Below are 17,349 nucleotides of genomic sequence, written 5' to 3'. Positions count from 1 at the left end.
TCACCGGCAACTCCAACTTGTTGCGAAAAGCAAACCCCCTGGGTATCTCTGAAAACCCTAAAATTTTCGCATTGCTCTGTCACACTCATCCATGGAAATGCTATTCTCTTCTTAAACCCTCACATCCGATTCATCTCCGTACATCAAAATTCACGCTTCTCTCTAGGGTTTCCAATCAGGAACAATGTCTCTGCCACCCATAGAGTGTATTTATGTAACGGAGGACTGTGTTCGCGAATGGAAGAGTGGCAATCCTGCCCTCAGGGTTTCCGAACCAGTTCCATCGCTACGCTTCCTCTACGAGCTTTGCTGGACTATGGTTCGTCCTTTCCGTCGTTTTTTGCATTCATAATACATCTGTTCTTACCTAAAACTTTCGCACCCTGCGTTGGAAAATTTAAAAATTTGGTGGTGAATTCAGAGCTTTATTTCTCTGTTTCTGGGATAAAGAGCTGATTTTTGTTCCTGGATTGATGTCAGGTTCGGGGTGAATTGCCGTTTCAGAAGTGTAAAGTAGCGTTAGATTCTGTCATATTCTCCGACAGACCGCCGACTGAGAAATTAGCTTCAAATTTTGCAGATATAGTGACCCAAATGGCCCAAGATGTGAGTTACCGCCGCTTGAAGCTGTTTTTAGCCCCTCTCATTCTTTCTTATTGATTTTCTTTTTTCAAGAGTAGTTGTTAATTTATTACACCTGCAAATTGGTCGATGTTCAAAAATTGGAATTGGAATGATCATTATATGTCATTCATTTTTCTTTTCTGTAATGAGAATAGTGAGCCTCCTTAAGTTATATTGTGCTTTCTTTCTCCTCATCTGGTACCATTTATAGTTGTTCAATTTTGTTATTAGTAAAGGATAGGGTGAGTTAAGTATATTTTTCTGTTTCAAATTGCATGAACATCAAATTGAGCTGGAGTTCCTTTACAACTTTACCTCAGTTGTTGTGGCAAGAGGAAATCATGGCTTATATGATGACTATTCCCAAAGAATTGTAAATTGTGTTGATAGCGAATAGTGTTCAATTTTAAGTAGTTGACTGTTAGTTATTCATCGTTTGTGGTCAGCACGATACTATACTTATGTATATCTCTTTCTATACAGCATACAATGTCGGGAGAGTTTCGATCTCGACTCATTAAACTGGTCAGTTATGATCCCACCGTGTTGATCTCTGCATGTTTACATCTTCAAATTAAACATTACGGTTCTTAATTTTTTATAATTTTTCTTCAATATCATTGCTTATAGACTTTAATTTTTCTAGGCAAGATGGCTTGTGGAATCTGAATTGGTTCCAGTTAGGCTACTTCAAGAACGTTGTGAGGTCTGCCTTTTTTGTTCCTTTCTTTCCGTCATCATTCATACTTTGTGTAACTTAACTTTCTATTTCTTCTGAGGCTTTTGGTTAGTGTCAACTGTGAGGGACTGAGATGTAGTCTTTTGTGAACTAACATGGTTTTTTATTTCTATCTTACACAATTTGCAGGAAGAGTTTTTGGGGGAGGCTGAAATGATCAAAATAAAGGCTCAGGATTTGAAGGGAAAAGAGGTGAGCAATGAATTGCTAGAAATATATTTGCCACAAGATACACCTATTAATTACATTAGCTGCAGACTACCATGAAAATCGAACTATTCTTGCCAAAGGCTGGCGTTTATTGTTAAGCTTTGTGATTGCATGTATTTGATTCAATTGGGCTGTTGATTTCAGGTCAGAGTTAATACACGGCTTCTTTATCAACAAACCAAATTTAACCTTCTTAGAGAAGAGAGTGAGGGCTATGCAAAGCTGGTATGATCTCAAATTCATTTTAACTAATATTATTATTATTATTATTATTATTATTATTGTGATTTTGGCTGAAGTGAATTTGACTGTTCCCTTATTTGTCCAATGTTTTATATTTGTTTTCCCTTTCAAAACTTTGTTCACAATTTTATTCCTTGGTGTTATCGTGACAGAAGATATAGTATAATAGGAACATATTAATTCTAGCTTATAGGTAGAAATTGGTGATCATACTGTACCACGTGTCAGACAACTTAAGCATCTTCTGTTTACCTACAAAACAATTGGAAAATTGAGGTGATGTAAATTGTAGGTATCATTCTTGGTGGATCAAATGGAAGAGGGTTTTGGGTGTTATTTTATGATAGGAAATCACCCCTCAAATATAGGGGGGAAATACTACATAGCTACAAGACTTACAATTGTTGAAGAGGATTGAATATTGGGCACTGAAAAGCTTAAAAAGAATAAGCTCAATATAGTGAGGCTAGGAATGAACATCTGTTGTTTGATGACTAAACACTAGTAAAAAAAATATTAAAAGTATGTATTGGAGAGTGCTAGTATAGTGCCTATGTGTGGAAGGTTATTTAATTTCACCTTAGGTGGTTTGGTAAGAAAGTAGATAAGGTGGAGGAAGCTCATTTCTTAAAGATTAAAGTTGCAGTGTTTTTATATTTCAATGACTTAACTATTAAGATGGGTTACGATCTAGGTCATTATGGTTTGATTTGGTATGCTGTATTCAGTTCAGTTTAATTGTGTAGGTCACTCTTCTTTGCCGAGATTCCGAAGCTCCAACTCAAAAGGCATCTGCCGCAACAATTGGCATTATTAAGGTTTTGATGCTTTCAATGACTTTGAAAATCCCACTGTCCTTTTCTGTATTTAATGATGATGACTTTGGTGTTGATTTTGATTAATTCTGCAGTCGTTAATTGGCCATTTTGATTTGGATCCAAATCGTGTTTTTGATATTGTAAGTTTCTTCAATTTGATTTTTTTTCTTTCTTTCTCGTTTTTTATAGTTAACTTGCCTATTTATGTTTTCATTTTATGTTTTACCTGGCTATTGATGTTTGTTGATCAGGTTCTTGAGTGTTTTGAACTTCAACCCGATAACAGTGTGTTTCTAGAGCTGATTCCTATTTTCCCCAAGGTTATTGTTCTAAGTTTTTCTTATTTCAAAATCTGATATTGATTAGACAAGTTTTAATACTCTGGTGTTATCTTTTTTTTTTTTTGGTTGCAGTCTCATGCTTCACAGATTCTTGGATTTAAGTTTCAATATTATCAGCGCATGGAAGTCAGCTGCCCTGTTCCCTTTGGGCTCTATAAGCTCACAGCGTTGCTGGTGAAACAAGATTTTATTGATATTGATAGCATGTAAGATGTGCTCATGTGCTGCATAAGAATCACAATTCACATATTGCATTCTCATAAGGCATACTCAACTTAAATCCAATATTTGGGTCTGTTTTGACTATTAGAAACAAGCTAGTATTGGATGATATATACAAATTTAATTTTGTCATGGGTTATGATTCCTGATTTTCAGAGTTGTGGGGAAAATGTTGTTATGCAGATGAGGAATGCTTTATAATCATACCAAAGTTGAGTAGTTTGTAGTTTAAGATATAATAAGGATGGTCAACTTTGTAGTTTGATGCACTCTGTTCACTTCTTCTACGATTGACACCACAAATCTGATCACTAAAATAGTGAAGGCATAATAAAATTGTGCAATTCATGTAACCCACTTTACCTAGTTGGAGAAGACTTCCATGCTGTTAATGGTGATGATGTTCCGGTATTTAGGCATGGGAAAAGCATATCTATTTGTGTTGTTAAAGATATTTCAAGTAATTAATTACTCGATAAGTAGGATGGGAGTGGTTGAAATTAGCTTTTAGTGTATATAACTGCCATAATTTATTTATCGAGAAACTTGTGTCAAATATATGTTCTGCTCGGCTGAGGTGCTAATGCTATTGGCATCTAGGTCTTGGTTATGTTATGATTTGTTATTTATGCAATGCATAAGATAGCTTTGTAACTATCATTTTGATTGAAGATATGCACATCTACTTCCGAAGGATGAAGAAGCATTTGAGCATTATAACACTTTCTCTTCCAAGCGGCTTGATGAGGTATTTATGCTATGAATGCTTATGATGAACAGTCCATCCTTGATTTTTATGTTTTTCTCTTATTTTTTGGCTAGTGCAATTTCCTGAAGTTTGACAATATCATTCACAGGCTAACAAAATTGGAAGAATAAACCTTGCTGCTACTGGCAAAGATCTAATGGATGATGAAAAACAGGGTGACGTCGCAATAGATCTTTTTGCTGCTATAGACATGGAAACTGATGCAATTGAAGAGCGAAAGTCTGAGCTTCAAAACAGTCAAACTTTGGGCTTGCTTACCGGCTTTCTTTCGGTGGATGACTGGTATGTGTGATTTGTAATTTGCATGTAATATGTGGTGGTAAATGGTGTTATAGTAAATGCTCTATTGTTTTGTTTTCTTTTCATTCCATCTTCCGTAAAGTTTCTCGTTCATTTTGTTTACTTGAATGTTGCCATCCCCTCTGACTTCATTAGTATAATATGTGGTTATTGAATATGATGGATCTCAAATTTATGGATGTAAGATTTAGTTCCTTTCCAGTCATGATAAACTAAGCTATAGCTTGACTGGATCCTTACGTTCTCTTTAGTTTATCGTTAGATTTCTATTTTTGTTTTTGCAGGTATCATGCACATATGCTGTTTGGTCGTCTGTCACCACTCAATGCAGTGGAACATATCCAAATATGTGAGAGTTTGTTTAGGTAAATGCTTGTTCATAATCTCTCGAGTCATGTAGACACTGGCATTGAGAACTTATTTGAGTTACATCTATATATGGAAATGTCCATTGAATGCATATATTGAATTTCTTGTTATTATTTTATTTTCTGCACAATGCATTTGGATATACATGTCATTGCGAATGGTGGTTTCTATATTCTTAATCGAAATTGTAAATGCGGTTAGACAATTAGAGGGATAGTACATCTTGAGGGTGGGAAGATCCAAGTATAAATGTTAGAAAACAACAAAAGAAAAGATTCAAGAATGCAAAGATTATTTGCAGTGCCTCTGCATATCCTGGTAATACCATGAGTACTGCACTTGGCGAGAGGCCGTGGAGAGATTCTTATCCAACGAAACCACCAGCCAAACCCAAGAGGAGTGCATTTACTGCAAGCTCCACCACGTTGCGTCCTTTTTTATATGAAAGCCTTTTGAAATATACCCTGAGAAATAGTTCCAAATTGAAATTGGCGGGAAGCACCCAATGTTAATGTGGATATCTGTATGGTGAAAGCTTGTGTATTTGTGCATACATCAAACAGTTTGTATCCTTGGGCCTTTAATTAATATTCAGTTGTTCATCCAGGCTCATTGAGAGGACAATTTCTTCAGCATATGATGTTATTCGGCACGCACATCATCAAAACTCTGGATTATCTACAGGAGTTAGTACTGATCCTATGGATGTAGATAACTCCTCAAGACGAAGTTCTTTCATAGATCTTCCGAAGGAGCTTTTTCAGATGCTTGCTTGTACTGGACCCTACCTTTACCGTGACCCTATATTGTTGCAGAAGGTGCATGAAGTTTTTATTTTCCAATTACTTTATTTTCATTGCTGTGCTTTGTGGTAATAATGATTCCCCTTCATTGCCTGTTCCCTAAAAACCAAGTAGGTTTGTAGGGTGCTGAGAGGTTATTACTTTTCTGCCCTTGAGCTTGTTAGTCATGGCGACAGTGCCTTGAATTCTCAATTTCCTGGAATTGGAAATCCTCATCTACACCTGAAAGATGCAAGGCTAAGGGTGGAGGATGCTTTAGGAGCTTGCCTACTACCTTCTTTGCAACTGATTCCTGCCAATCCAGCTGTTGGCCAGGAAATTTGGGAACTAATGAGTCTCCTCCCTTATGAGGTTATACTTTATACATTTTCATCTGTCTACCCTATGTATTGTTAGCAGTTATCAATTAGTTTTGTTGATGAGTGTTATTTATTTAGGTGCGATATCGTTTATATGGTGAATGGGAGAAAGATGATGAGCGCATACCTATGCTCCTAGCAGCAAGACAAACAGCCAAGGTACCGATCTGCATATATTTGGGACTGCCTAGGCTAAATTCAGTAAGCTTTATTATTTATTTCCCTTGTACTGTTTACTTTCTCTTTCTATAGTTGGACACTAGACGCATTTTAAAAAGGTTGGCAAAGGAGAATTTGAAGCAGCTAGGTCGAATGGTCGCAAAATTAGCTCATGCTAACCCTATGACTGTCCTACGAACAATTGTTCATCAGGTGCTGATTTAGTTGAGCTTTACCTTGAAACTTGATCACCATGTGCTATCGATGATATATGTTCTATCATGTTGATTTTTCTGTGCGTGTGAAACGCAGATTGAGGCATACAGAGACATGATTACTCCTGTAGTGGATGCATTTAAGTATTTGACTCAGGTCTGTGCAAATTCTTTGTTTTTTCACTTTATTCCCATGTTAATTGGATCCATCTATCAGTGATGTCAGCAGGTCTGAGTAGTGTTTCTGTTTCATTTATTCTGATAGTGATATATCTTTGTCAATATATAAAACTTTGTCTATTCATTTACTTCTCAACAACTAAAACTTTTGGGATAGATAGTTCATGATAGGCCTGAGGCTTCTATGAGTAAGAGGTCTAGTATTTGACTATCGCTGTCCCTCATTCTTCTAAACAAAAGCTAAATTATGGCACGAGATAAATTGGACGTATGCATTATAAATGCTTCAAACCCATATGAGGCTTTGGTTGGTGACCATATAAAGTTATAAAATCATTTATGTGCCTGTACCCAACAACGTAAGCTTTTGAGAAAGATAATTCATGAAAATCTTATAATCTTTTTTTCTTTATAGATGGGGTGCTTCTCCATTTTTATATTTCTTTTGTGCATTCTCTATGTGGTGCATGTGAAGTTGTTTTCTTATTGATAGATGGTTTTCAACTTGGAAATCTATTTACTTATTTTTTCTCTCTCCCTCCTTCAACAGCTAGAGTATGACATTTTGGAATATGTTGTGATTGAGCGCTTGGCACTTGGTGGACGTGATAAGCTAAAAGATGATGGTCTAAATTTGTCAGATTGGCTTCAATCACTAGCTTCATTTTGGGGTCACCTGTATGTATATTTGCTTCATTCCCAACTCTAACTTTTATTATTTCTATTGGATTGGGAGATAAAATCTGGTTTATTATTCTTGGCAGAATGTCCTTTGCATCTGGATAAATTATAGGAAGTAATTATCATGCTTTTACGCTTGCTGTCAGGATATGTGACTGAATCTTTTTGGTGATATGTTTCCATTAACTGATTTAAGGCATTAATTAATTTTTTTTTGGATAAAAGATTTAGGCATTATTTATAATGGCTAAGCAACAAATTTGTAGGTTGTCCCCATATATTGTTTTGTCTACTTTTCTACTTTTTCTTTGTGATGGTGTTTCATTCGCGAAAATACAACAGTTTATGGAAATCCTAATTTTATTGGGATTATTCTATGAATTAGTAATCATGGTTGACAATAACATGGCATTTTTCTGCATTTGCGTCATCCTATAGAGTTTAGAACATCCAGAATGCCTTGTATCAAATTCCAGGTTGCAGATCAACCTTAGCGAATGCGGGATTACAGGACACTAGGAGCTTTTCGTACCTAGTCATGATGTCAGATCAGTTAAAACCATGGGCATGCACAGACAATCATATGATGTACCACTGGGTTTTGCTCACAGATGTTTTGGAATGGATATTTGTTGTTGGTTGAATGGGGTGGGAACTTCTTTGTTGCCCTTTCAAATTTCAATATCTAAAGTTGAAACTTCTATTACATTGGTCCCCACTGCCCATATCATTTTACAAGGGAAGATTAAAAAAGATGAGGAGTACAAATTTACCTGTCTGCTGCAATAGCACTTACCATGTTTGATGGAGAATCATCTGATTGAAGAAGTTTTCACTTAGTTGGACCTTTCCCAGGTACAATTAATTTGTGGAGAAGAAAAAATGATTGCTTTGAAAGGCAATGACGTCAGTTACAAATCAGTGGATCTTTGAGTCTGAAGAATGATCTGTGTTGTATACATGATTTATCTGAATCTCAACAGTTTGTGGTAATGTCTAATGTCAGTTCCAAAATGACAGCTTAATGGCATTTATGGGATATGATCAGGAGGGAGATGGATCCATGTATTAATGTGAACCAAAAATCTTGTCCATGCTTGTTTTGTGATAAGTTTCATTATAATTAGGTGCATAGTTGTGTAAGCTACTGGGGATATAGAGAAGATGGAGCCTGAACTGTTTACAATGGGTGGTGGTTATGGGATGATTATTTGTTGCTGACATCCAGCTGTTTAGGCTGATAATAGCTAGATTTGGAATTTTGGATCGATCTGATGACCCTTCAGTTAAAGCGTGCTTTAGGTGGTCTATTCCATTAGCAATTACTTTAATCTTGTGATGCTAATGGAGGCTGCAAGATTCTAAAGAAGTTAACTTCTTCTGGAGCTGTTCCCCATGCTTTTCTGCAAATGCACCTTCTAATGGAGTGTACTGATAAGTGGTATATTCATTCTTAAGTTGAAGATGTAAGAATACTGCTTTTCAGTTCACTTTTAGCATCAGTGGTTTTGATTGATCAACAGTTGTTTAAGTGCAAAGGATGTTTCATGATCATCATCATGTCTGTATACCACTGAGTCCCATCTTCTGAAAACAGGATGGCATAACAAGTTTTTGTAATATGTGCTGATGGTCTTATGGAGGTAGATACTTCAATTCTTGTGGCCGTGTTATTTTGGGCAAGCATAGCTGTTAATCCTGAAACTTCGGGGGCCAATATTCCACTAGAAAAATGCTTTTGACTTGGAGGGTTGGGGTTGATATTCTTGGAGCTGTTTGGTTTGTTTGTTTTTTTTAACTCCTCATCTCCTTAGCTTTAGCTTTCCCTTCTTCTGTATATACTGATTACTCTGTAATAATATTATGTATTGTGATGCTGCATTTGATTGCTGAATTCCTCTGTTTTGTGAATTAAAGTGTAGGTTGAATGGGTTATTGGTTACCTTCTTTAAAGTGTCTTGATTGTATAATTAAAAGATGATTTGAAAATTTGTTCCCTTTAGGAACTCGTGGAATTAAGGCTGGGTGAAATGTAAGAAATGAATTAGATATGAAGATGTGATCTGTGAAACAAATTAGACCAAAGGCAGTGTCAATTTTCATGATTAAGTGTTGCTAAATAAAATAATCAAAATAATACCTTTGAATAAAAAATTAATTATGGGACCATGATCATTGAGTTAGATGTTGAATGCCTAGAAAATAAGTGAATTGGTTATTGGCTTCTATGCATGGCAAACTTTTTGAATGTCTTGTCTACGTTTAGTTGCAGATTTGTGGTCTTGTGTGCTTATGTTATTCTAAATCTACATTTTCTGTGTTGGTTTATATTCTTTTATAATCATCATGATAATAACATTAGCATTAGCATTTGGGTTGTAACTTACCTAACCATTGTGATCAAAACCTCGACCTAATATGGGTTATGTGCTCAGCTAATTCTTCATGTGTGAGTGACCAGTACCTGATTTACCTTCTACACTTGTGATTCAGCTAATTCATCATTTTGGTGGGAATTTTTATGATAGGTGGCAATACCACATTAAATGGGTTTGGGTTCTCACCAGACCTAGTTCTAGTTATCGAGATTGGACATTCAACCTCTTTCTGTAATACTATTGGGTTTTAATATTTTGGGTGTGCGGGATAAAATTGGTGTTAACGTGTTATAGCTAGTTCGACTTGATTCTTGTAGTGTAGAACATTATGACGTATTTGACTTATTCTCCAAAGGGACTAGATGGGGAATGTTTTCATGAGCAAATGATATTTGTTTCGTTGTAGGTGTAAGAAGTACCCTTCAATGGAATTGCGAGGCCTTTTCCAGTATCTTGTGAACCAGTTAAAAAAGGGGCAAGGAATTGAGCTCGTTCTATTGCAGGTTTTCATACTTACCTAAAAAATTGAAATTAAAGAATTGTTGTGTATTATATGGCTGCTGATGAAAAAGCCAATGTTCCATGCTGATGTTGGATAAATCTTTTTCGCTGATAATTTTCAGGAACTTATTCAACAAATGGCAAACGTCCAGTACACAGAGAACTTGACTGAGGAGCAGCTGGATGCCATGGCAGGGAGTGACACTCTTCGATATCAAGCAACTTCTTTTGGAGTAACTCGAAATAATAAGGTACATAAAAGTATATAATACAGTGATTTTGGAAAGCAATAGATTGAAAGTGGCTAATGAGATGCAAGTTTGCCAGGTGTGGTAAAAAATAATGTCTTCAACTTTTTTTTTTAAGACTAAAATATAGCAGCGAATGCAATTGTCTGCTGTTTGAATATTAACTTTGGTGTTGATGTTGTATTTAAGTTTTATAAGCTCTAGTAAATCATGTATCTTTTGTTATGGGTGGCCGAAATATAATGTATTAATCTTCGACTACCATTAAAGGAGAGTCTTGGAGCAACGATTGAGTTGTCTCTATGTGACCTTAAGGTCACGGGTTCAAGTTGTGGAATCAGCCATTGATGCTTGCATCAGATTAAGCTGATTGCATTACACCTTTTGCATGCGGCTCTTACCCGCACCCTCCATAATGTAGAATGCTTGGCACCATGCTGCCTTTTAATCTTTTACTACTGTTGTAGAGTTATCCATAGTTTAAGGTTTTGGCATTTGGTTTTCTGTCATACCTATTGCTCAACATCGTTCTCTGTAAGATTAGAAAGCGTACAAATAATGGAGCCAAGACTCAAAATGTTGTTCTCATGATTTAATTTTTTTCACAGGATTGTCATCAATGCAGATGCACCATACATTAAGATGGTTTGTGAGCAATTTGATAGATCCCATGGAACTCTTCTTCAATATGTGGAATTTCTTTGCAGTGCAGTTACTCCAGCATCAAATTATGCTGCACTCATTCCATCGCTTAATGACCTGGTCCACCTTTACCACCTGGACCCTGAGGTCTGTGTTCCCATTCTATATACTTTTGTCTTGTAAACTTAGGGCATGATTTCATGATAACTACTGCTTGATTTTATCACGAAAACTGTTTATATCCCTTCACCTGCAACATTTATTCATTTATTATGCTTGAACTTGTTTATTTTTTTATTGCTTGTCGTTTTCCTGGACATAGGTTGCTTTCTTGATATATCGCCCTGTGATGAGACTTTTCAAGTCTCAGAGGAGTCCTGATGTTTGCTGGCCGTTGGATGATAATAATGCTGCAAATGATGCATCTACAGAATCTGATCTTGTAGATCATTCTGGCAGTATGGTTCTAGATCTTGGCTCTGCTCGAAATCCTATAAGGTTATAATCTTTTTCCTAGTTTCACTTTTACTTATTTGGTGCCTGTGTGTTTTAGATGCCAATCCATCTAGTAAACCCAAGTCTAGAAGTGGATAATTGGTGCGGTATTTTACAACCCACACTACTAATCGGCAAGTGCATCGAGTCGTACTAAGTAATATCTTACGTGGCGTGGAATAGCCTTTCTCCTGATCTTTATGCAACATTTTGGGGCCTCACACTATATGATTTGTACGTTCCAAAAAGTCGCTACGAGTCTGAAATAGCCAAGCTGCATGCTAATCTTAAGTCTTTGGAGGAGCTTTCTGACAATTCAAGCTCAGCAATCACCAAGAGGAAGAAGGAAAAGGAAAGAATTCAAGAATCACTTGACCGTCTGATTAGTGAACTTCATAAACATGAAGAGAATGTTGCATCAGTTCATAGGCGGCTTTCTCACGAAAAGGACAAATGGTTAAGTTCCTGTCCTGACACTTTGAAGATCAATATGGAGTTTCTTCAGCGTTGTATATTTCCACGCTGCACATTCAGTATGCCAGATGCTGTTTATTGTGCTATGTTTGTGCACACGCTTCATTCGCTCGGAACCCCCTTTTTCAATACCGTCAACCATATAGATGTCCTGATTTGTAAGACTCTACAACCTATGATATGTTGCTGCACAGAATATGAGGCAGGCAGGCTTGGTAGGTTTCTGTATGAGACTTTGAAGATTGCTTACTATTGGAAGGTAATTGATTATTACTGGTGCATAACATTAGTTATGCAATCTTTTTATCCTTTTGTATTGTTGCTCCAGTAGTACTCTTTTATCTTTTTTCCTTAACTCCTAAATTCTTTTCAGAGTGATGAATCTATTTATGAACGTGAGTGTGGAAACATGCCTGGCTTTGCTGTTTATTATAGATATCCAAACAGCCAGCGAGTTACATATGGCCAGTTTATCAAGGCAAGTGTGCGCTACTTTTATGCTACTCTGAAAATTATCTGCTTACATGTATTGGATAGATTTAATGTTTAAGGTTGTCCTCCCAAATTTTTTTATGCCTGCACCTTGTTTCTTCCTGATCCAAATACTGCAGAAGTGAATTATTTTGATCAATTTTCTATTTCTTTGCTTATAGGTACACTGGAAGTGGAGTCAGAGAATAACCAGACTATTAATTCAGTGTTTGGAATCTAGTGAGTACATGGAAATTAGAAATTCTCTCATTATGTTGACAAAGATTTCTGGAGTTTTCCCTGTTACTCGGAAGAGTGGGATAAACCTTGAAAAGCGGGTAACTTATCTTTATAGTAAACTTCTCTTGTGCTAGTAATTTCGAACATCAATGCACTATTTTACATATTTTATCATCATGTAGGTGGCTAAGATTAAAAGTGATGAAAGAGAGGATCTTAAGGTGCTGGCAACTGGTGTTGCTGCTGCATTAGCTGCTAGGAAGGTATGCTGTTAACTTGGTGTAGGTATGGCTGTATTTTGTTGAGTTTAACACTTCAATCTCTTCCATCACACAGCCTTCATGGGTTACTGATGAAGAATTCGGTATGGGATATCTTGAGTTGAAGCCTGTGCCATCTATTAGTAAATCTTCTGCTGGAAATTCAACATCTGTACAAAGTGGGATAAGTCTTGGTGTTTCTCAAACTGAATCTGGCAGTGGAAAACATCTGGACTCAGTAAACACAGTCAAAGACCAGACAAAAACAAAAACTGCAGACAGCAAGGTAGAAAGAACTGACAGCACAATAGCTGGAAAATCTGATTCTGGCCAAGCAAAACTCAAGGGTAATTCATCATTAAATGGATTGGATGCTCCATCAACCTTACCCTCACCTGCTGTACAATCTGGAGCAACAAAATCCATGGAAAACCAAAAGCAAGCAGAAGAATCTGCAAGTAGAGCATCGGAAGAACATGTTCCGAGAGCTGCAGAGGTAGCTTTTCTATATCTTAGCTAGGCTGTACAGTTACGCATTTTCCTTTCCATTCATCGTTGTGGAATCCTTCTTTCTAGTGCAACCTAGACACATAATCTTTTATTCTTCTTCTTTATTAACAGTTTTTTAAATATCCCCTCACCCTCCCTTCCTCTCTAAAAGAATAATAAGTTAATTCTGCTGTTTTCAGTCAAGAGCTTCCGGGAAACGTTCGGCACCTGCTAGCTCACACTCAAAGCCCTCGAAACAAGATCCTGCAAAAGAGGATACTAGATCTGGTAAAGCTGTTGCCAGAGCGTCTGGTTCTTTGAGCAGTGACAAGGATATACAAAACCATGCATCAGAGGGAAGACACACTGGAAGTACTAATTTATCTTCTTCAGTCAATGCTAATGGTAACAGTATTTCAGCTTCTGCAAAAATCTCAGCTCCATCTACTAAGGGTGAGACCGGTGGTGAGCTCAAGGCTGAGATGGGTGTCGTAAAGTCTTCTGATATTAGGGCTTCTGTGGTGAAGGATGATGGAAATGATGTTATTGACTCGGTAAGAGGTTCCTCTTCACGTGTAGTTCATTCTCCTAGGCATGACAATACAATTGTTACTTCAAAGTCTACTGATAAAGCCCAGAAGAGAGCTAGTTCTGCTGAAGAACCTGATAGACTTGGTAAACGGCGTAAAGCGGAGGCGGAGCAAAGAGATTTGGAGAATGAAATCAGATTCTCTGAAAGAGAGAAGCTTGTAGATCCTCGATTATCTGATGAGAAATTGGGGCCAGATGAACTAGGTTTGTACAGGGCAGGGGATAAGCCATTGGAAAGGGTAAAAGACAAAGGAAATGAAAGGTATGAAAGAGAGCACAGGGAGAGATTGGACCGTGTGGATAAGTCTCGTGGAGATGACTTCATTGTGGAGAAACCTAGGGATAGGTCAATCGAAAGATATGGAAGAGAACGATCTGTTGAGAGAATGCAAGAAAGGGGTAGCGAAAGGGGTTTCAATAGACTCCCTGAGAAGGCTAAGGATGATAGAAGCAAGGATGATAGAAGTAAATTACGATACAATGATGTATCTATAGAAAAATCTCATGCAGATGATCGCTTCCATGGGCAAAGCCTGCCTCCACCACCTCCATTACCTCCAAATATGGTTCCTCAATCTGTTGGTGGTGGTAGGCGTGATGAAGATGCTGATAGGAGGGGGTACGGAGCCACTAGACATTCTCAAAGGCTTTCTCCAAGGCATGAAGAAAAAGAACGGAGACGATCTGAAGAGGCTGTGGTTTCCCAGGATGATGCAAAACGCAGAAAAGAAGATGATTTTCGAGATAGGAAACGCGAGGAACGAGAAGCATTATCATTGAAGGTAGAAATCAATGTTGTATCTTAGTTTTGCTATCTGCATCATATGTACTAGTGATTTATGCGTGGTTGAAGAACTTAAATGGAGTAAAGTTAGTTTTTCATTTGGTTAGATATGCTTCTGTCCGTAAACTAGGTCTTTATTGCCTGCAGTAGCCAAGAGTACAATGCATGATATTTCTATAAAGTGCTACTTGTTCTCTAGATGGTTGAAGTTTTCTTTTGCTTCAAGTTGAAAATGCAAGTGAAAAAAGTTGACATTATAATATTCTAATGAGATGGTATTGGGGTAAGTGTACATCATTCATCATGTAAAACATAACCATATGTAGATTTAATCTTAGGTTAATATGGCTTCCCATGATTTGGTGTGATTTTAATTATTACTGTTTTACGTTTTTTTGTATATTTTTTCAATGATTTAAATAATGTATTTTCGATTTTGTATTTCTCTAAATCTTTTTTTGGTTGTATTTATAAAGTTATGCTTCTTAAACATAAATTTCTCTCTTCTGGTTCTTTGATTAGATCAACCAATGACTAGGAGGATTTCATTATTCTAATTGTTGGGATGCTCATATATTCTTCAGGTTGAGGAGAGGGATAGAGAGAGAGAGCGGGATAGAGAAAAAACAAATCTTCTAAAGGAAGAGTTGGATTTAAATGCTGCATCCAAGAGACGTAAGCTCAAGAGGGAGCATCTGCCAGCTGGTGAACCTGGGGAGTACTCACCAGTGGCTCCTCCACCTCCACCCCTAGGTATTGGTGTTTCACAAGCCTATGATGGAAGAGACAGGGTAGACAGGAAGGGACCCATGATCCAACATGCAAATTACATAGATGAACCAGGTCTCAGAATTCATGGTAAAGAGGTAGCCAGCAAGCTGAATCGTCGTGAATCTGATCCGTATCCTATACTGCAGAGTGCTTTTTTGGTTTATATGCATAATTATTTATATCAAGATCACTTGTCTGTTAGTGTATCTTTTACTGCGATTTGCCTGACTATTTACCATGTCTGCATTTTTTGCTCCATTTGTAACATAGTTCATGGAAGGAAGCTAGAATATGGTGGTCCTTGGTTGATGAGATGGCATGATATTCATTCCTGTCTGCACTACACGGCTACACGCTGCTTTTTCTCTGTTTTTATGACTGAAGGAGTTTTAATTTAAGATCCTAGTGTAGTTGTAGCTAGGTCACTAAGGTCAAATACACATGCTTTTTGTTGGATGTTTGGTTTCCTTGTATCATGTTGTGCAGTTGTTTCCTTAATTGAGTAATAGAATGTATGATCGAGAATGGGATGATGAGAAGAGGCAAAGAGCTGATCAGAAACGGCGGCACCGAAAATAAAATACATCAAAGCAGGATTGTTCGTGACTTGCAAGTAGGTTCCGGGATCACATCAATTCTATCTGCTACTCCCTCATCCTGCAATTTTCAGCTGTTCAAAATTATTTGGTCTTCTAAAAGGCAATGCCAATCAATTGTGAATTGGCTTGTGCACTTGTATATAGTGTTGTATATTCTGGATAGCCAGTGATTAGCTGTACCATTGTGAGAATAATTTATTTTGCTGAGCCTACACTTACATGAATAGTCTAACCAACAAGAAACATGAATTTTGTGAATTGCTATATTAACTTGACATGAAAAGGGTTCGATACACATGGGGTTTTCAGCCTTGCCATTGGGGATGAATCCTGTGCATTCTCAATTGATGAAGCGAGTCTGCCATTGGCGACTAATATATCAATGTTTGCTCATATATGTAAACTGAAAAGGAGCAGAAGAGCGTTTCCTAGTTAGTTGTGCTATATATATATATATATATATATGCACGAAATAACAATAGCAGCATGTATAGTAGAAAACACCTCTACAGAGTAAACAATTTAATTAGGTATCTTTTAAAAATTGTACAATATTTAATTTTTTATTACAATAATTTTAAAAAATAAAACAAATATTTAAATAAATTTAGTGTCTTTTTAAAATTGAATATATATCTAAAATACAAATTGAATAAAACTAAAATTTTTATTATTTTTAATTATTAACAGATTATCATTTAAATACACTTCCAAAAATATAAATTTAGTAAAATTGAAGATTTTAATTCGTCTATGTGATTATTTGTCTACGCTGGCGTCCTTCCTTTGCAACGCCGTCGTCCACCTCGTTCGTCCTTGGTATTGCCTTCTTCTTCGCCGCTCAATCCGCAGCCTTGTTTCATCCTACTTTTCATCGCATTAGTCTTCACTAGCGCTGCTAATCCTTCTTCGTTGGTAAGTGGACCTCACGTATTTTGGATGTGTTTAAGAGAAAGTGATTCATAGTTAACCGTATGTATTTGTTTTGTTATTCAATCACATTGATTTTGCATGTCATGTACAACATCCTAATTTGCATTGGAGAATGGTTTAGGTAGAAGAACAATTTAAAGAATCACAATTTAAAGAATCACAATCCTCAAATTGTCAACACTATTATATTTGCAATTACGGCCACGGCAAGAATTTAAATTTTTTATTTATGATTTTGAATGTGTTTTAGAAATATTTTGTATATCACTTCATAATTTTAGATGTATTATAATTATTTTTTAATGTTTAAATTTAAATTTTAGATTTATGATTTTGGATGTGTTTCAAGAACATTTTTTGTATAAGTTAATAATTTTAGATGTGTTACAATTGAAAAAGAAATTACGGCCACTATAAAAAAGAATCGGAGAACGAGATAAA

The 17,349-nt window shown here is 36.5% G+C and overlaps 1 protein-coding gene across 1 annotated transcript; it reads left to right on the top strand.

The window, feature by feature from the left end:
* On the top strand, window positions 1-16,406 carry LOC107481398 (THO complex subunit 2). Its single transcript, XM_021137053.2, is given in 32 exon segments — window positions 1-319; window positions 481-606; window positions 1,108-1,149; window positions 1,271-1,330; window positions 1,493-1,555; window positions 1,718-1,798; window positions 2,563-2,634; window positions 2,727-2,774; window positions 2,886-2,954; window positions 3,048-3,181; window positions 3,870-3,945; window positions 4,055-4,248; window positions 4,551-4,631; window positions 5,243-5,453; window positions 5,553-5,789; window positions 5,876-5,956; window positions 6,050-6,169; window positions 6,269-6,328; window positions 6,902-7,029; window positions 9,817-9,913; window positions 10,034-10,178; window positions 10,645-10,693; window positions 10,768-10,948; window positions 11,124-11,299; window positions 11,381-12,029; window positions 12,144-12,248; window positions 12,424-12,579; window positions 12,664-12,744; window positions 12,818-13,237; window positions 13,431-14,603; window positions 15,190-15,506; window positions 15,886-16,406. Coding segments are annotated over 32 exon segments (5,637 nt in total). The 5' UTR covers window positions 1-184; the 3' UTR covers window positions 15,956-16,406.
* The last annotated feature ends 943 nt before the right edge of the window (window positions 16,407-17,349 follow it).

The sequence above is a fragment of the Arachis duranensis genome, chromosome 3, assembly GCF_000817695.3.
Source record: "Arachis duranensis cultivar V14167 chromosome 3, aradu.V14167.gnm2.J7QH, whole genome shotgun sequence".
NCBI classification, from domain to species: Eukaryota; Viridiplantae; Streptophyta; class Magnoliopsida; order Fabales; family Fabaceae; genus Arachis; species Arachis duranensis.
This window is presented reverse-complemented; position numbering and strand designations above follow the sequence as displayed.